The sequence below is a fragment of the Jaculus jaculus genome, chromosome 4 (assembly GCF_020740685.1).
Source record: "Jaculus jaculus isolate mJacJac1 chromosome 4, mJacJac1.mat.Y.cur, whole genome shotgun sequence".
NCBI classification, from domain to species: domain Eukaryota; kingdom Metazoa; phylum Chordata; class Mammalia; order Rodentia; family Dipodidae; genus Jaculus; species Jaculus jaculus.
Window position 1 is genome coordinate 115,540,251 of NC_059105.1, and position 20,988 is coordinate 115,561,238.

The following is a 20,988-nucleotide window of genomic DNA, read 5'->3' on the forward strand; positions in this document are numbered from 1 at the left end:
GAGGCTGTAAGAATGTGGGCCAAGCTGTTTCTACTGGGTGCCGGGTCCAGGGGGCGGGGTCCACAGCTCTTGCAGCAAGCTCTTACCCACTGAGCCAGCTCTCCAGCCCTAGCTAAGAAGTTCTGACTCAAGGCAGATGTGTCTGCATGTGTGTATCCATAGATAACTTTAGTTGTTTCTCAGCTATCATGTGACAAATCAAACAGCTCACCCAAGCTAGTTGAAGGTTTTATTTATATAAAATTCATTAAGAACATAAAAGATTGAGTTTCTTAAAAAAAAATCTGCAGTTATTTACAGCAGTATTGCACAAGTAAAGTGGCAATTACCCTGTCAAAATTTGTCAGTGCAAAACACAAGGAAGCCAGGGAAACTGCAATACAAACGCTACATTTGCTGGGTCCTCGGAAACACATTAGTGATGGGTCAGTATACAGGCAGATCAGTGCTATTTATAAATGGGTACCTGATGGGTTTGGATACAGTAACCGGTAGTCACAGAACATGGACATAAAACCTACCCGAGCTCCTAGGTCTGAAGTTCTTAAATAAAAGTAGTCAAGTTACTTATCTGGGAGCTTAAGGATGCTTCCTGCGCACAATGCTGCTCAGGGTGGGACCCCAAATGATTTGTCATCACATGTGGACGTGACCTGTACACACATGTACTGAGTGGACCCACACAGGCACCAGGCTAAGTCAGGGAGGACAGAGCCATCTATGTGGAGTCACTAGAAATCCCTAGAGCTTCCATGAGCCATTGTTACACTCGGCCCAGCACTCCCCCAACCCAACCTCTCAAGGGGAGTGGAGAGCTAGAAAAGCCATGGGCCCGAAGCAGGCTGACCAAATGCAGTGACTAAGGTATACAGTTAGCTCCTTAAAGATGAACAATTGAGTCCACACCTCAAATCACAGGGAGCCAAAGTGGGCAACAGGTGGGGACAGCTCAGTGACCAGTTGCTAACAAGCATTCTGGTGACACAGATGGTCTTTAAAAATACTTTGGAAGCAAGACCCACTTGCCCTGCATCTGCCCTGGACCATCGCACAGCAGTACCTCCAGAGGTGGCACGTTTACTCTTTCAACACTGAGTTGTCAAGATACATTTTTAGTAAAAACAGTCTTTCCCATCTGCTGATAACACTTGTTTATAAAAGACATAGCTGGAGTTAGCATTTTGCTTCTCTGAGACGCTAGCTACTTGGGAAAAAAGGGGAAGGTGGGCATTTTTTTGGAGTCAAACCTAATAGTTATCAGAGTGTTCCATCAATATCTCAACACAACTTCATCAGAAGGGCAGCAAAACCCAAGAACTGAACACCAGGAGCTGAGGCTGGAGGCCGCCCGGGAAGAGCAGGTTGTCTGCAAGAGTGGACTGGTCACTGCCTCCACCTCAGGAGCTGAAGCAATTCATGGGATGGCACGGTTGTGGGGGACAGGGGTGTCAACACTTTCAAGAATTTAAGACATTAAATAAGCAGAAAATAAATATACAATATTTCTACAAGTTACAGCATTATGGAACAGTAGGGCACATTACACAGAAAATGAATCTACAATATTTACAATCAATTCTGAAGTTTAGAAAAACAGTGATTTTTACTCATTTATGCTGTACAAAATTTTACAAGAAAGGTAAAGGAAACACAATTGCACAGACATTTGGCTCAGTTGATAAGTAAAATATGACCTCCTAATCTAATAAATAGTCAAAATATATACAATCTTAAGGGAAAACAGGAGAAAATGTATTTCATTGTATACTTTTTTAATCAAAAGGAATTGTTTCTCCAGCCCCACCCCACCCCCCAAAAAATCTTCATCAACTCGTTTCTGGGAAGGAAATCTGAAGAGTCAGGAAGTCATTTTGTGTGTTTATTGCATTTCGGTGTGAAGTCACAGGATACTATTTACAAACCTCATGTGGGGAGAGGTTGTCAAGGCACAAAACCCGCATTATGTTTTCAAAAAAAAGGGATCTAGTTTTCATTCTACAAAAAAAAAAAAAAAAAAAATTAAAAACAATGAACAAGTACGAGGCATACCCATGTAGGCAGGCACACTTTCCGCAGGGAGGCATTCTGATAAAACAGATACAGTACAGAGACATCCAGTCATGTCTAATTCTGGCGCCAGCACCCCGTTCTTTAATGCTTCTGCAATTCATAGAATCTCTCACTTACCCACCAGTTGCTTCCATGGCCGGCCCAAGGCCTCCAGACTACAGGTAAGCGCGCTTGCAGGGCACACGCCACTGGCACCTGGCTCGGAGAGCCTCCTGCGGTGGCCCAGGCTGCCCTGCAGACCCACAGGGCTGAACAGACAGTAAAGTGCTCGAGTCGGAGAGACTGGCACGCAAGCAGGAGGCTCCTGGGGAGGGGCGGGTGGTGACCCAGAACCAAATACATCTTTGGTGTGTGTGTCTAGCAGGGCCACAGCTGCGATCCTACCACCACCTTACAACTGTGGGCTGCATGGGACCCCACAGGGGGCTCAAGACACAGAAAAAAAACAAAAACAAAAACAAAAACAAAAACAAAAAAACAAGCTGAACTCTAGCACAGCTTTCAAACAACAAAACGTCTCAGCAAAGGTTTGGGGGAAAAGAATGTTTAAAAAGGAAGACTATTTGAAATCTCTACCTAAAGGGAAAGCATATAGGCAATATATATACATATACACATATACATATAAACATACAAATGGATGGATTTTTCCATTTAATAACGTGAAAGCACGGATCTTCCACAGGGCAAAAGCAAATACAATCATGGCTGGCACTGCTGACTTGTTTGAAAGCTGATGACTGAAATTTCCCAAGTTAAAGGTTTCTAACCTGCCCTCCCCCACTGCTCCCTGCTTTCCTACTTTTGTTTCAATGGGTCTTGGGGTGGAACCCAGGGCTTTGCACATGCCAGGACCTTGGTCACCACTGACTTATACCTCCAGTCCTGTCTGCTTTTGAAATGACTGACCAATGTGTGGGGCTTCCTGTGCATGCAGCCATAAGGGGCAGGTACTGAGAAAGACCATCCCCACTCCGGGGACAGGAAGCCTGACAGGATCCAACTGTCTTACAAGAGGGGAAGAGCAGAACAGTCCTCTCCAGAAGACTGAGGACTCTCCTCCACTCAGCTCAGTGGAGACCGCCTGTGATATTGAGGCAGGCAGGGCCAGCCTGTATGCTGAAGCAGGCTGAGAGAAAGGACAGCCAAGTGAAGAATCACAGGCCAGGTGGGCTCAGAGGGACTCAAAGACAGCACGTCTCAAAAATGCCACCTGAAGCCTCCCTGTCCTGACCAGTGGCTGGCCAGTTCCCATGAGTGTGAGAGTTTCGACTCAGCTTCATGGGGCCACAATGACCATCTGGTCCCTGGTGCAGAGCACAGCCTGTGGTTGCAGGAAAGCATGCAACCAGAAGAGCTAACAGAGTAAGGGGCCATGCTTAATCTGCTGTCATTATGTAGAATTCTAAGCAATGGGCCCGTCAAAACAAGTGAAGCTGACCCTAAGCACTTCCTAGTGGGTCAGCTCCTAACAGGCATACTGATTGAGCTGGGAACAATATAGGCAGGCACTAACCCTGGCTCTGATCTAAACACATTACATCATGAAAATACCCTGGACCAAACCTGTGCATCAGCATGAAGATAGATCAGGAAAGACAAGCAAAAAGTCTGAATTTTTGCCACAGATGAAACTGAGTGGAAAGAGGTAAATAAATATTTACAAAATGGGAGTGGCATACCAATACAACAGACCCTCTGCCTCTTTAACCCATTCCATTTCATTAAGAAGTTTTGGTATTAATAATTAAAAAAAAGAGGCCATGGCAGGGGAGGGATGGTAACATCATACTCTCCCTATTTAAAAGTTCTGTACAGTAATCTCTAAAAATAAACCAAGGCAGCTTTATAAATTAGCTGGCTCAGTTTCCACTGCAGGGTTTACATAATCCTCTGAGAGTAGATAATAAGTTCTTAAAATTTTAGTATAAAAATCATTCACAAGTTGGCTAAAAAGTTTTCATTTCCTTTCTGAAAAAGCCTGTTATTAAAGAAGGTGGATTTAAAAAAAACCCAACACACCACATGTAAACACCATTCTTGCATATGATCCTGCTCCAAAGAACCATGATTTGTACATTAAAAAGAGAAGAATCCTCCCTCATTTACATTCACAACAAACATCCACTAGAAATTCTGCCATGTGGTGATGAGCAGAAAGGTCAAGTTCACATCCAGCATGGTGTGGTGGTGTCTTCACAGCACTCTGCACACCTCTCTGGGACAGAACCGCTGGCTGCATAGTAATGGCACCAAGAGATCCCAGCGCTGGGTGTGTGGATCTGAACAAGTGAAACTTGTGCTGGCTGCCCAAAGATCCTGTCAATGTCTTCTCCACACCAGGCGGACGAAGTAACGCAACAGTCTTAAGATAACCATTTGAGGGTGGTCCTCAGCTGCTTGGTAATTATTCAAGAATACCTGCAACAATAAAAACAATGCTTTGTTGTTAACTCCCTAATTATTTGGGGAGGTGCATATTTAAGTAAGCAACCAATCCCATCTTAATTGCCATGGATAACACCCCTTAATCAATGCTCCAAGGGGAATTCATTTCTATCCCTTTGCAAAAGGATGGTGTGACCAAACCAGTGAAAGTATACCAACTGACTTTCCCCCCTCATACAGGAAAAGAGAGCAAGCAGAAGAATGCTCAAGAAACTCAAAGGTTGGAAAGATGGCAGTTAAGGCACTTGCCTGCAAAGCCAAAGGGCCCAGGTTTGATTCCTCAGGTCCTATGTAAGTCAGATGCACAAGGTGTTGCATGCACCTGGAATTTGTTTGCAGCGGCTGAAGACCCTGGCGTGCCTATTCTCTATCTGCTTCCTTCTCTCTCAAATAAATTCATAAATAATAAATAAAAATAAAGAAACTCAACAAGAATCCTTGACATGTAATCTAGATGGCAAGCCTTCCCACAGGTGCTAAATAAAAGCCACCCTAGGTTCAATGGAGTTGGTATCCCACATAGGTGGGGTCAGAGGAAAAGAAATGAACTTGGGGACGTGAAAGAACTGTTTTATCACCATGTTCAGACTCCTTCAAGGGTAAATTTCTGGTAGCTGTAATTTATTTGAGAAACCGGTGATTTGGGATAATTTGCCCTAAGAAGCTAAATGAAGTGGTGCAGCGATGTGCCACTGTGCCTCTGGCTGCTCCCCACATCCATGAATAAATACTATGACCCAGCAGGGTGCCCACGGTCACAGACACAAGGCTGAGTCAACTCCATTCTACACCAGGCCTGGGGAGGTGGAGCAATTACAAACAAGAACAAAACTACGTTGCTGGTGACTACCCTAAGTGTGCTCTAAGCTCAGAACTTATTTCCAAAGGAAATCCTGGGGTTATCTAAAAGTTTCTGAGTCCTTGGGTCTTCCATCCACATCTGGGTCCTAGTTCATTCTGTAGGTAAACACAGGGCATAAATTCAGAGTAGCCAAAGAAGGCTACAAAACACATTTGCCTCAATGCCTTAAGCCAAACCTGGTTTACATTCTAGTCTAGAGTTGGCCCTGGTCACTTCCTTAATGACTAACCCACACATGAGACCTGGCTGGGTGACTGTCTACAGCCCGCCACAAGCCCCCCTTTGCTCTGACGGGAAAGACTTCCAAGGCACGGTCTTGGGAACCACCGGCCATGAATCAGGCTAGGATATCAGTCCCTTCTTAGCCTCCAAAGGTCCCCACAGACACCAGCTGCAAGGGGAGCTCCCTTCTTCCTACTGTTTACACAGCTCTCAAGCTAAGGGGCCAGGGCATTTCCCCTTTTCCTTCCATAACAAGACGGGAGGAAACGGGCTTTATGTCAGCGATTCCTGTAGAGGCACTCCGTAACCACAGGCTGCGATTATTATCGGCTTGACACACAAGATTGCTTTGTTTTGATTTAACTTTCAAAATTACTTTGCCCCTTCTGTGTGAGAATAACTTGGGGGAAGGTTAATTTGGGTGCAGACTAATATTAATAGGTTGAAAGAGGCTTATTCAAAATAAAACCACAGCTTACTAAAACAAAGAAAGTGTGTGCTGTAATGGACTAAGGCCTCAATCCAAGGTGGGGTGCCTCATACCAATCTGGTGTGGTCACTGTTACCATCCTTAGGATAACTAGAGAGTGGAGCTACTGTACAGCCACAGTCAAAATGACACTAAGTCGAGTGGATCATCTGAGAGACAGACCCCAACTGGTGACACATGGCAAGCTGCAAATTCCAGTCCTGTCAGCATATAAAGGAGAGATCTTCCATGCCTACTTTGAGGAGAGCAGGTGCACAATGGTGGCTGTGATCCAGGGCAATGAGAAGGCACAGAGTACTCAAAAAGGTGCTGGGCGTGGTGGCGCACGCCTTTAATCCCTCCCAGCACTCGGGAAGCAGAGGTAGAAGGATCACCATGAGTTTGCGACCACCCTGAGACTACAAAGTGAATTCCAGGTCAGCCCGAGCTAGAGGGCAGCCCTATTTTGAAAAATAAAAACAGAACATGCTGGACAAGGTTGAGGAAATAAAGTCAGAAGTTCTCACTTCACAAGCATGTGGACATGAGTTCAATTCCCAGAACCCACATGAATGCTGGGATCACAAGTGTTGGGCATGGACAAAGGCAGAAGCAGGGGATCCCTGGGACTGGCTGGCCAGCCAGTTTAGCCTAACTGGTGAGCTCTAGGCCAATGAGAGATCTTATTTCAAAAAGGTGGGAGTATTACTCAGGACAGCACCAGCGGGGCACACATGCACATGTGTGCATACCTATGTATTTCAACAAACGTGTTGGACAGCAGGGAATTTTGACAAAGGAAAGGTCAGTTCTCAAGTAATGGGGGATGCCGCAGAACCTCGTTTTACACTTGACAAGGATGCTGCCCCTCCAGCAGTATGTGACAGCATGGCACGAGCCGCTAACAAGTGAGCAATTGCTTTTGGACAACATTCAATGGAGGAAGCCATTAGCACTGATTCAGAGAGCGCGCCGGCCCAGAAGCCCCTTGACAGCTGGCGCCGTGGCTGAGGCTGCTGCTCGCCGGGGCAGGCGGCCCGCCCGGCAGAAGACAGCTGGAGCCCGGTGGCTCTTACTCGTCCTGTAGACTGTGGCCTGCTACCCGCCTGTGGTGTACATCCAGTGCGGCTGCTGTGTGCATGGTCCCAGTCTGCGGGCATTGACATCAGGCAGTTGGCTCTGTTGGTGTGGTCAGGGAAGAAGTCATAACCCACCATGAGTGCTCAATCCAGAGAGCTTACCATGACACCCAGAGAGGCCCTGCGGCTGTGACTGAGCCTGTGGTTACAGGTGGTTTAATGGTTCTGACAATTGCCCCCCCCCCCCCGTAGACATTTATGATGGGACATCCTGATGAGAGTTCGGCCAGCGCAGAGCCTGGGGATTCTGGCCAAGACATAGCTAGAAAAGAATGTGCAAGTCAGGCCTGAAAATACCATCATCTGTGCGGAGTGGGCAGAGGGAGAGACATTAGTTACACTCAAGTATAAAGGCAAGATCCAGGCATTGTTGTCTGCGGTACAAACAGCCCCTGACAACAGATGCAAAACCAGAAAGACAAGAGAAACACACTCAGAGAGAGCCCATGGCACTGGAATCCTTTTCCTGGGCCCGTGGCCTTTGGTACAGCCACCATCCAGCCTGTGTCTAATGGGTCTGCATCCACACCAGTGGCCCACACTTAGGTGTACTCCAAGAGGCTGAGGGCACAGTTCATTCAGTTCCTCTACATGCATACCACACAGCCAAACAGACAGGCAGCCTTCCTTGATCAAAAGCATTTAAAACAGAAACTAAAGTAAAAGCCCATCTCCCTCCTGACAACTATGGTTGTTCCCTCAATATGGGCGGTACTGTGTCCCCTCATTCTGTGGTCACAGTTCTGATCTCCACTACTTTACCATATGGCCATAAGGAGGGTGAACCTAACCAGGGTGTGCTTACACAGATCAGGTTACACATACACGGTTGGGGGGGGGGCAGACAGCTACATGAACACATGGGAGGGACTGCAGAGACCAGAGGAGAGTGGGCGGGGGTTGAAGAGAGCAGCGTTTCAGAGGTGCATCTTGGGAGTTGTGGCCTCCGGAACTAAGAAGATAACCTTTGCTGCTGAGACACCCTGTCTAGGGCACTGTTGCTGCAGCTGGGGCAAACCTTTCATTTGTGTTAATGATCACTCTCAGTCCTTCATCCTTTAAGTAAAAACAACACTTTTTAGATCAGAGTTATGTAACTCTGCTTCGGTCTACGTTATAAAAACACCAAAGACATATACTACAGTGACGCACTTGGGTGAAGGGGGTTATTTAAAAAGCCAACTAGGCTACTAGGTACAATTTAAGGGACGTTTTACTGCAGGTCTGTCTATCCTTCACACACACACACACACACACACACACACACACACACACACACACACACTCTCTCTCTCTCTCTCTCTCTCTGTCTCTCTCTCTCTCTCACCAGCACAACGGGAACAGGGTGTTGCTTGCCTGGCGATTTTGTTTCCATGGTCTGTCATGAGCTCTATGTGGGTTGGGTCCTTTGAGGTAACTGACTTTTATGGCCAGCCTATTCCTTATGACCACAGACCCTTGGCTGTTCATAGCTTTCTGCTTTCCTGATAGCCCACCCTTCCCTGGGCAAGAACACCCCCGCCCCATGTGTGCCTATACCACAGTGGGGACCCCATTTCACAGTACACATCTATGTCCTGTCCTTGTCACAAAAGAGTAAACCAGAAATACAAAGATGTCATGGAGAAGTGTCTGCCAGCAATTGGGGCGTGTCTATGTGTGTGTGTGTGGGGGGGGTGATAGTCAAGGCAGGCAAGTAACCAAACTGGTCCTTGTGCAGAGCCTGAAGAACAAGACAGAAACGCTATCTAAGCAGGGTGGGCAGTGAGCAGAGACAGGATGGCTCAGTGAGGACCACAAATGCAATTTTTCACAAGCTGGAGTATAAAACTAAGGCAAGCTACAATATCAACCACCACACTAGCCCCTAAGAGTGGAAGCTCAGGGCCTCAGTTTCCATGTTTCCCTGAGGGCACACTCAAACACTCCTCTAAAGATGGTAATAATAGTGCTCTTTGTGCCAAGGTGGCATATCCTGGCAAGAACCCAGGCCTTTCTGGGTCCTCGGGAAGGCTTGGGGCTGTGGTGGGCTCACACTGACTTACTAAGAGGAGGATATATATTCCCAACAGTTGCCACGTGGCCCCGAGATATACCACATGGGGCTGAGGCTGAGGGATGACTGGTCACAGCTTTAAGCCACCACTGGAAAGCTGGGCTACCTCAAGTTAAACCTGGTACAACCAAGCAAATATCCAAGGATTTAAAAAATCTCAATGCTCAGATCTCCATAGTCAAATAATGTTCTCTTGTTCACTCAAAGGAGGCAGGAACTCAGGAAATTTGAGGGAACGTGGTCCTGGGATGCCCTCCGGCCTTGGTACAGACGCCTGCACCAAGCAGCTCCAGATGGAGCTTGAGGGCAGAACCATCTACTGCCAAGTGAAATGACTTGTATCACATGCTTCCGAGTCCTCAAAACAACCCCACGAGCCTGCCAAGCACCCGGTGTGACTGGCTGGAAGTAGCAAGGCGTGATGAGAGTGCCAGGCCCGGGACAGGTATGCCGGAGCCTGCGCTCCCTACAACGCACACCGACAGCTCACCACATGCAAAGTGATAACGTGGCATGCCAGAAACGGGGCAGAAGTTCATAGGTAACTCCAGGGCTAACGTGACTCTTCCTCTGTATCATGTTAACAAAAAAAAAAAAGTTCCTCTAGCACGCCAAGCTGATAGTAGCCTTGCTTTCAGCGGACATGAGGTTTCAGACTGTGTCTGTGGAGAATGGAGATCCTCTAAGTGATTCCACCAACTCGACTCAGCAGTCAGTGCAGGATGCCAACTGGTCATCTGTTCTTCAATGGAGGGGCCCAAATCCCATAAACAGCTCTACACATTCAGACTTGTGATGGACTTCAGAGGAAAACATGGATGTATAGAGAACAGTAAAGACAAAGATTAAGAAAGATTGGCAATCACATGAAGAGACACGAAAAGAAGATTTCAGAAATAAGTCCAGTTTCGGTTTGTACTTCCTATGAGAAAAATGGAAATATCCTCATTTTATCAAAGGCCAAGGTATCAAAGCTTTTAACAGATTTGCACTTAGGCAGTGGACAACAAAGACTGAAATTTGGATTGAAAGACCAGGAAGGACTTAGAATGCAATCTCTTCTCTAGGTCCAGGCCCCTAGGAAGGTGATGTCCATCTGGATGCTACTTATAAACCCCACCTAGCCCTCTGCTCAAAATGAACATCTAGGAGACAGAGGGTACCCAAGGGCTATCTGCATGTTCTGCAACAGAGCAGCATCGCCACCCTCTGAGGGTTCCAAACCCAGCTATCCACACGGTACCTTAAATAGCACCATGAGAAACACGTCAGGCCTCCCTCCACCTGCATACCGAGAACCAGTCTGAGCATCTTGGCTCAGCTTTCCGTGCTGGTTCGATGCCCACTGATGCTCTCAGGTCAGACGATCGCTATTGCCCAAAGAGCAGATTCACTTTCCACGTGCCATCACGATAGAGAACAAGGGGATTTACATACTGTGGGGCCAGTAGGTCAGATGTTCCAATAGCTGGGTAACGAGTGGGGGAGTGCCTGGTGCAGTGTGATGCCACTAAACACCAGGTGAGCCAGCGAACAGAGCTGATGTGGACCTGATGCGGGACACTGGTACTTGAAAGTCACACAATGGCTGCATACATTTTTATGAACCCTGTTTTGTTTGTTTTGTTTTTTTGAGGTAGGGTCTCTCTCTAGCCCAGGCTGACCTGGAATTCACTATGAACTCACTATGCCCAGCCATGACCCAAACTTTTTTTTAAATTTTTTATTTATTTATTTGAGAGCGACAGACACAGAAAGACAGATAGAGGGAGAGAGAGAATGGGCGCGCCAGGGCTTCCAGCCTCTGCAAACGAACTCCAGACGCATGCGCCCCTTCGTGCATCTGGCTAACGTGGGACCTGGGGAACCAAGCCTCGAACCAGGGTCCTTAGGCTTCACAGGCAAGCGCCTAACCACTAAGCCATCTCTCCAGCCCCCAAACTTTTATCCTATTTTCAATGCATCATTTCAAAGAAACTGTCACAGGGAATACCTTTTCTAAAATAATCATTTCTCAGGTTCACTCACAGTTGGGGCTGCATGCTTCGCTTTGGAAGTGGGGTCTACACTGCTATTTGGTGGGGCTCCAGCCCTATGGGCAAACAGCTCCCTCAAGTCTTTCCTGCTCTATGGCCAGCCACACAGGGAGTTAAGAAAATACTCTTGCATCTTCTCTGTGAGGCACCACATTTTCAATTCAGAGCAAGAACACACTGTTCCAAATTGCTCCAGCTTCAGAAAACTAAGTGAGATATAACACACCTTAACCACAACGAAAACCTCTGTGTTCTGGTTCAGCTGATAGAAGTCTAGAAGGGATGATGCAAAGGCTTATTGTTTTTGTGTCTGCAGAAGGGCCAAGCCTCCTTTTTGCATCTTCATTTCCTCCTCCAGAGATTAAAAAAAAATCACCCCTCAGACCTCCCTGCAGTTCCCCTCTAGGCACCTGCACCTCCCCTTGGTTATGTGCTAATGGTTCATGGTCCCACAACTGGGCAGCCCTGCAGGTGTGGCACCTGCCAGACTGACAGAGCCCTCGCACGTGGTGTAGATCAACGCCTGGGTGTCTAGCTCGATGCCCAGCCAGCCAGCCATTTGAACATGCCCCAGTGCTTCAGTCTCCTCTTGCATTTGCGTACACCCAGATAGACGCAACCTGGGCAGTAGAGCTTTCAGAGCTTTTAAAGACAGATGAAGAAGTTTCCTAAGAGACAGAAAACGCAGCGACAATGGCAAAGATGACTAAACTTTCTAGCTCTACATGTCCTTCAATTCTCATCGCTAAGGGACAAAGAAGTGTGTGTGGTGGGGGTCCTAAAGGGTAAGGGGCAGTTCCAGAGTTTGAGGTCTGACACCAGAGTCCCTGAGCGTCTTTGTAAGATGCGACTTCTGATAAAGCCGCATTCTAGCCTCGAGAAATTGCAGAAAGGCCTTGTTCAGAAAAGCAGTGAGTCAACACTGGTCAGGGATGGAAGGTGCCTAAATCCTAAATGCCACACTGCTTCCTCCAGTTCCAAGGAAAACATAGACACAACCTGCCAACTGTGTCATCGATAAATGGCAGACGGCAATTATCCAAACTCCTTGTGACTGCTTTTGTTAGAGCTGTTCTTCTATAAATCTGTGAGGAATATGTGGAACGACTCATTTCATGAGTCAGGTCTAGTCTCAACTTATGTTGTTAATGGTGCTTTTCATGGACCGTAAAGGAAATCAGTTTATCTTATTAAGCATCAACATTCGACTACTGAAGGCCTCCAAAGAATGCGGCCTGAGGGTACACATCTCTGGCTGGTCTAGTCACGGGATGACCAAGCAGGCTACAATGTGCCTCTCTAGTACAGGATTCATAGAAGCTTCATTTCTGAAAGCAGGACTTAAGACAGTACAGGGGGCTTTGCTTCTTAGGAAAGCGATGCACCAAAATTTCAAGTTTAGAATGTAGACAAATGCTCAAGAATGTGACCCTCCAGGAGACCTGCCTCAAAACTTGTCTGCAGGCCACTGTTTCCACTGTGCTTTATCTGAGATGCACACACACCTCTACCCATTCATGCCTGCACATGTCCTGCCAGAGGAGGAAGTAGACAGTATGCACAAAGGACGTGCTGTTTCATGACTAGACAATGGACAGGGCTTCATTCACTCATTGCCCCATCTGCAGTCCATCATGCTTTTAGAGTGTCTAGTACAGGCCAGCACCAGGACAGCTCTAAGTTACTATTAACCAACAGCAGGGACCCTGCACACAGTGACTTAGGCTGGACAACCTGACTGAAGCCCTGAAGAAGCCACCGAGGGTCTCCAACGCCAGCTTCAGTGTTGGGGTGGGGCACAGAACAAGACCAGTGACTCTAAGAACAAATGACTCATGTTCAGAAGGGCTGGCACCTCTTCATAGCCTTGGATCACAGCCACAGACCACGGTCAATGTCAACCCAAGTGGTCGATGTACTTCCAGAAGGAGTGCTCATATGTGCCAAGGTTCACAACCTGCACTTTCTTACGTGACCTCCAGATAAGCTGGCCTTAGTACTCAAGCAGCAGCTATGTCACAGAGGAAACTGGGGACAGCTACTAGAGAATAGTGAACAGTGGGTGATTTTTGCACCAAAGCATCCCCTGGGAGGAAAGGAGGGCTTCGAACACAGGCTGCTGAGATACAAACCACCCTGAAAGCAAGCCGCTCACTTTCTCCATCAATTACAAACCCGTTGGCTTCTCTGAACTTCTTTCTCTTGGCCCAGTGGCATTCTTGTATTCCCGCATCCCAGCTTGCCCCACGCTCCCCTGCTGCCCTCATGAGCACACGATGCACGCAGGAGACAAGGAGCTGCAATGGCCAGCATACCACCCTGGCATAATCCACTTAGCAAGAAACACCTGTCCAGAGTTCCGCTGCCTCTCTGATGCCTGAGCTGTCTCCCAGCACGGCGTTACAAGTTCGTCTCCTTTCTACGCTTTTGAGCCCACTGAATGGAAAAGCACCGACTCTGCAGTGGGAGACACACCAGCTGTGCTCCGCCTCATCAGCACCAGAGAGCCAGGCACCGCATCCGCAAAATTCCTGCAAACATGCAAAACCTTACCCTCATCAGGTGGAAACACCTGGCAAATCAAACACAGGTGACTACAAACTTGAACTGTCCTGACCCTCCCCAAGTGTCACTGTGGTAAAGACACTGAGGAACGTTCCAGAGATGTAGTACACTCGAGTTCAATGCATGGTGGGCTGGGGAGATGACTCAGTGGTTAGAGCTGCTTGCTTGAAATTCAATGCATGGCTGGAGACCTTGGATCAGAAGATACTTTATTATCTTTTTCTTGACTAAAAGAGACACTCTGGAGACAAATAAAAAGTTTGAAGTCTGCAGATTCAGTTTGTGATTCCAAGTTACATGTGACCATGGCAGATGATACTGTTATTCTTAGGAAATGTACAGAAGTGTAAGAATGAGTTAAAAGCATCACATGGAAAACAATATACACACAGGTACCAAGACGGAGACCTATGACGCAAACGTACGAAATGTTCACACTGGGGACTCTGGTGACAGATTATCAGGGTTCTTTGTGTCCTTGCAGCCCTGGTGTAAATCTGAAATTACTTCAAAATAAGTAACTCCCCAAAGGTTACACACTGTAGTCTAGTCATAAAGGTAGCTCTTCTACAGTGTCCTAGCGAATCCATTAGTCAGGGAAAAGGGACAGCGGGGGCGGCTGGGTGCTTACCTGTGCCTCTCTCACCTCCGCCTGGACAGGTTCTGCCTCCACAGCTGTCTCCCAGGCTTATGCTTCCCCACTGCCCTTAAGTGGACTGAACACATGACAACTACAGAACAACTTCTCTATTGCTCTAACTGGGAAAATGGGAAAATACCTGGTCAATAAAAAGCCAACACTTGAGAAGGTAATGGCATGGTGTTAAGGTCTTAAGTAAATACAGACTCTCTATGTTTAAGGCAGGAGGGGGAGGCACGAGCTTGGTAGAAGGTCAGAACACAGTAGTAGTGGAGGCAGCAGGTCAGATGAATTCATTCTTCTCACTAGCCTCCCACTTCCTGCCCAGCTTCCTGTCCCCAAAGTTCAACAATGGCCCGTCAGTGTGATGACAGACAATGGGCTGCTCTCAATCTCACAACGAGCAAGGCAGGCGTCTATGGCTTTGCGGGTCACAGTGTCACTGTCCAGTCTGGTGTTTTGAACTGGCTGATAAAGTCTGGAGACTATATTTGCTTTCATTTTAGAAAACTTAGAGAGTCTATCCCTTTACTCAGCTTACTAGGAAAATTAAGCCCTTTGTCAGTGACTGAACTTTAGCCTGAATTATTCATTAAGAGACGCAAAAGAAGGCACACAATGATAAAATCTTGCAAAACAGCATAATGAGGCTTATTGGTGTTTATTTAAATTAGTTGTATTAAAGGCATTTAGGTCACATCTCATCTGCAGAAACAAGGCCATCAGAAAAGATACCCCTAGAGCATCAGAAAGAAGTAACACTGGGAGAAAGGGGCCAGAGTCAAGTCATACACATCAGGTGCCGTGGCCTCAGTTTCAATTGCGGTAAGCACGCTAGTACAAGACAATCTGACCACCTGTATCTCACCTGTGCAGGACTCGAACCATTGCCAGCTGGGCAGCCTTCATAAAAGCCTTCCCAGGCGTCACTGCTCACCACTCATGGTGCCCGCCCTGCTGTAGCAAGCAGGCGCATCTGGGCAGGTCCCCTGGGAAAGCCCTGTAATCATTTGTTCACACTTTTTGGTTGAAAGAAACTGTACAAAATACCAGTAAACATACCTGGTTCTGCAGCTAAAGGCTCGATGTGACCCATGATAGGGGGTGCGGCACGAGCTCATCTCAGTGTACAAGTCCTAGCAGGTGACAAGGACATTCGGCCATAGCGTGTCCCTCCAGCAGAAGCCCCAGCCACCACAACTGTCCCTGAAGGCAACTACAGAGTTCGTTCACGACAGGGAAGGGGACAGGCCCACCAGCATGGCTCAGAGGCACCTCTGCACCCATTACAAATGACCTGTCCTGCTGGACTCCGAACTCTGGACCCAGCCCCAGCCCAGCAATCAATGCAGCCCCTCTCTCCTTTCCCCTTATTTTCTTTCTTTGGTTGGCGTGTGTACAGCATGTGGTGTGTGCACGTGTGTGTGCATATGCCCTACGTACGCACATGCATAAGACGTTGGCTGTCCTCCTCTACTGCCCTTCCACTAATTAGTTCTCCTGATGTAGTCTCTCACTGAACCTGGAGCTCTCTGTTTTGCAGTCAGACCGGATGACCAGAGAGCCTCAGCACTCCTCCTATCTCTGCCCCACTCAGCCCTGGAGTTTCAGGCATGTGCACCAAAGCCTGGCTTTTAATGTGGGTGCAAGAGATTGAACTCAGGACCTTATGCTTGCACATCAAGCACTCTTACTCTCTGAGCCATCTTCCCAACCCCTCTCCACTTTCTCAGAAAGCCTCATTGCCCACCCTGGCCCTTAGCATAAAGATCAACTTCCTGAATATACTGTGGCCCCACTTTGGATGAAAGCCAAGCCCATTGCAACAACAGCACTCTTAGAGAAACCAAGGCAGAGGGAATCAGGGATAAAACTTTAGTGGCAAATTACAAAATCAATCAACTTCTCAAATAAACTGCCATCTCAAATCTAGGCTGAGAAGGAATTTATGTTCTGTGAACTGATCCATGCCAAGGGGAAGAATCAAGTAGTGTGTCATGTAAATACAGCATCATAAGAAATTCCTCAGTCCATTCATCAATGTGACAGTTCCCATTTAATGACAGAAGCGTGACTGTCACACACTTCTCCCCTGCCCCCCACACGCCGTGGAAATGTAGAAAGAGGAAGTGGCACATATTCACAAATGCCAGACTCTGAAACCCTGCTGCGAGGGGTATGTGTCTGTGTGTCAAGGAGGCTTGAGCATGTAGACAGAAAAAGTACTGAGACAGAGCCGAAACAGGGAATACCCCATTCACTATGTAGTCACAAGCTAAATAAGAGATGAACATTTAAAGTGAGGTAGAGGGGCTCGAGCAATGGCTCAGTGGTTAAGGTGCTTGTCTGCAAAGCCAAAGGACCTCGGTTCGATTTTCCAAGATCCACATAAAGCCAGCTGTGCAATGTGGTACATGCGACTGCAGTTCGTTTGCAGTAGCTGGAGGCCCTGCATGGCCATTTTCTATCTGCTCGTTCTCTGTCTAGTAAATAAAATACTTAAAGTGAGATACACATGAGTAGCCTATGCCTAACTACCTTCCAGAAAAGAAAAAAAGATTGAAAACAAATCCACGAGAGGTACTTGTTATGTTCAGAAAGAACTAGAAGTTACTAAATAATAAAAATATTAACAATTATAACATTTTCCACAAAATGAAGCCATGTCTTCCTTTCAGATCAGTCAATCGTAATTTCTTCATAGCAGGTATTTAAAGGATGAGAATAAATCAAAATTACCTTAGATCACACCTGTTAAGAGGAACCCTTAGGCCCTTCAGTACCCTCCTCTCAGGGGCCCTAAGTCCCAGAGTCAAAGCCACCCACATCCAAAACTGGATCTTATGGCAGTGGGGCCCAAGCAGTCACATATATTTCTCCAGGACAAAGACAAACATGTTTCTTAACTACATGCTTCTACAGAAGACATGGAGCTCACCATTTCCTTAAAACAAACAAAACCCAAGAACACACAGCTGAGCATCTAGGGGCAGTCTGCTATTTTTATGTACACATTATCATCACAGCAGAGTTTTGCTCACTCCAAAACTATAGGCTGTTAATTAGTGGTCTCCTAATACATTTCAGTGCACACACGTGAGAGGGTTGAGGGGATAGCAACAGCTGTACGCGTGCATGGGGACAGGGAGGGGCCTTCAGGTTAGTGCTGGCATGGTTGCCCAGGCTGAGTGAGGGTATCAAATTTAGAATTCTTTAACTCTGACCTAAACTGCCCCTCAGTTCAGAAGCACCTTACATAGACTGAAAACAGTGTGCTTAATATTTTGGTGGGAATATTCCAATGCTTATAATTTACACTTTTAGCACTGATATTTTTAAGTTGTTTCTAATGTTTTATTTATTTATTTATGAGAGAAAGGGAGCGGGGAGAGAGAAAGGCAGATAGATAGAGAATTGGCATGCCAGGGCCTCTAGCCACTGCAAACAAACTCCAGACACATGTGCCACCTTGTACATCTGGCTTACATGGGTCCTAGAGAATTGAACCTGGGTCCTGAAGACTTCCCAGGCATGTGTCTTAACTGCGAAGCCATCTCATCACCCAGCACTGATGTTTTACAGCATCTTGCTCATAAAATACCTTTTGCAGCCTCAGCCCATATTTTACTTAAAGGCTAACACTTAAATACAACATAGGCAAATGGAAAACTAGGAGAAACAAAACCATGGACAGTTACCTTCATTTCCAGAACTAGCATGCAGCTCTTAGCATTTTTCCTTTGTGTGGTAAGGAGGGGAGGGGGTGGGATATGGTAAAGGAAACATCCTTACCCTCCTTGGGTAGTAAGCATTGAACTCATCTCCGATGCGCCGCAGCTCCTGTGCAATCCATATTTCTGGACGCATATCTGTAGGTTCCTCCTGAGACTGCCTTATGGAAGCTGTATGAAAACAAGAAAAGAGACATCAGGCTGAGTGGTCCAGGCAGTGCTCAGGACATTCCACAGGTAATTTTCTAGACGCATACTCACACACATACACCCTTGTCCCTCTGGAAGCTCTCTGGCCTCTAGAATTCTTAATCATGGTTTAAGATTGCAATGACATGATTTGCTGTATAATTGTGGCAAAGAATAAGGGATAACAGAACATTTTCCTTCACAGAATTGGAGTCAGAGTTGCAAGAATTAAAAAACAAAACAGCACAGATCATTCACATATAGTCCAATTTCAAAAAGAATCCTCCAAAATGGTACAATGGCGATTACAAAAAACAAACAAACAAAAACAAGCACAAGCGATCAGGTTGCAGCTCAATGGCAGAGCCTTTGTCTGATTTGTCTAGTGTTCACGAGGTCCCAGGATGCATCCCTAGCACCACAAGGAAAAAAGAAAAGAAATATGCAGGAAACATATTAGAACATAAAATTCTAGTTTGTCAGTACCACTTTGATCATATGACAAGGTAAAAATTCCAAAGGAACATTCAAACATCACCTAGGAATACGAGAAGAAATGGCTGTCCCTTCTAGTGTAAAATAAGGAGAAACCTGAGAAACCTGGAAGGTCGGTTTCTATGGAAGCAGTTCAGTGACACAAACAGCTAGTCTTCAAAGTGCTACCCAGGGCCAAATGAAGGCATAATTGCATGTTTTGCCTCAATATTAATGCAGCCAATAGAGATGGGTTCAAGTCTGCAAACACCACGTGGGGGGAGGAACTGTTTTGGATCTAGGAGCAAAAGGTATTTTTGAAAAGAGAGAAAAGAGGGTGGCTGGCCCTTTCATGAAGCTGTCACTAACATGCACGCCCAGTATATTCATCCATTTGCTAATGAAACCATTAAAAGCCATGTGATAGTTAATCATGAAGAACAAAACTGTGAGTTGTCAAAAGATCGGCCCATACATTGGGAACTTAATGTTCTCATGCACGAGAGACAGCGCCTCACTCTGCCAAGGGCTTTGGTCATGTGCACGGGGGGGGGGGGGGGGGGTGGTGGGTGTCATCACATTCTCCTTTGGTGAAAATGAGCCCTGTACTCACACTCACTCATCTGAATGTCACACTCAGCAAAGTAGTAAACATCGAAGACACTTGGGTTTCACAATAATGCTAAATAAATTTTTGTTTTGTATTTTAATTTGTAATATATTTTTAAATATTTTATTTAATTGAGAGAAAGAGGGAGGGATAGATGGTAGATGGGGGGGAGAGAATGGGCGCGCCAGAGCCTCCAGCCACTGTAAACGAACTCCAGATGCATGCGTCCCCTTGTGCATCTGGCTTACTTGGGTCCTGCGGAATCGAACTGAGGTCCCTTGGCTTTTCAGGCAAGTGTCTTAACCACTAAACCATCTCTCCAGCCCTTGTTTTATATTTTTGTAAAAGGTCCACAAAACTGATATTGGTTCATAGCGGTATAAACACTTCAGAGCACTTCAAAGAGCTCTTTTCAATTCTTAAAACTTTTCTCCCATCTTCTCTGGCCAAGGGAACTTAACAGTGATCCTTCAGGACAAGGGTTAAGCCGCTGTGCACACACCTGCACTCCCAGCACGCAGTGGCCGCAGCTGTGACCTCCGAATACCTGTACCCTCTCTCAGTGCTCAGAGGGGAAGCTGTAAGGAAGTGCTGGTGGAGACGGGGAGAAGACTGACGAGGGAAGCCTCCAGGGTAAGTCCGACACCTCTGAACACACATCTACTCATAAAAAATTACTTTGGGGGACTGGGGGGGATGGCTTAGTGGTTACAGCATTGGCCTGCGAAGCCTAAGGATGACGGTTCGATTCCCCAGGACATACGTTAGCCACATGCACAAGTGTCTGGAGTTCATACGTAGTGGCTAGAGGCCCTAATGTACCCATTCTCTCTTTTTCTCTGTCTCTTTTTCTCTCATAAATAAATATTTTAATAAAAATTACTTTGGCCATATCTTAATCACACAAATATTTCTAATATTAATCTAATGTTATTTCTATTAAACTTTAACAAATGGTAGAAAACATTTAGGGCTCAATTTAAACAGTTCTAGGTGGTGATGATGATGTCATAGGCTCCTGTGTCCTCCTAGGTTTCCAGTCCCGTAAGGATTGTACCACAGGTTTAAAATCACTTAAGACAGGTTCCAGCTATCAACCTTTCTTCTGTTTCACCTTCCTGAGTGCAGACATGACAGGCGTGTGCTATCACACCAGGTCATGAGTAGTTATTTCATACTGTGGAAAGTCGAGCTGGCATCTTTGGTGGGTGACTACTATAAGAGGATCACACACAAATCTCCAGGCCCCACAGGAAAGTATGCCCAGCTTCTTGGTGGGTGAGGGGCCAGTGTGACACTATGCTGCCCTGATAGGCCCTGTCACCCACCTCCTTTTTTCCCTCCACAGGACAGGAAGAAAAATCTATCTTCTACCCCGGAGTCAGAAATAAAGAAAATGTGATTAGAAGGGTCAGTAGAACAGTCTGCATGCTTTATCAAGTTGGTGGAGTGACAAAAGTTGCTGGTCAACTTACCC

General features: G+C 46.5%; 1 protein-coding gene across 5 annotated transcripts in view; it reads right to left on the minus strand.

The window, feature by feature from the left end:
• Window positions 1–212: 212 nt before the first annotated feature.
• Bcl2l11 (BCL2 like 11) overlaps window positions 213–20,988 on the minus strand; it is a 43,140-nt gene continuing 22,364 nt past the window's right edge. For all 5 annotated transcript variants that reach the window (XM_004651762.2, XM_045148067.1, XM_004651759.2 and 2 more), the window contains 2 exons: window positions 18,300–18,409; window positions 213–4,491 (listed from right to left, as the gene is read on the minus strand). In XM_004651762.2, coding sequence (XP_004651819.1) covers window positions 4,393–4,491; window positions 18,300–18,409 — 209 coding nt within the window. In that variant the 3' untranslated portion in view covers window positions 213–4,392. The remainder of the gene's footprint in view (window positions 4,492–18,299; window positions 18,410–20,988) is intronic.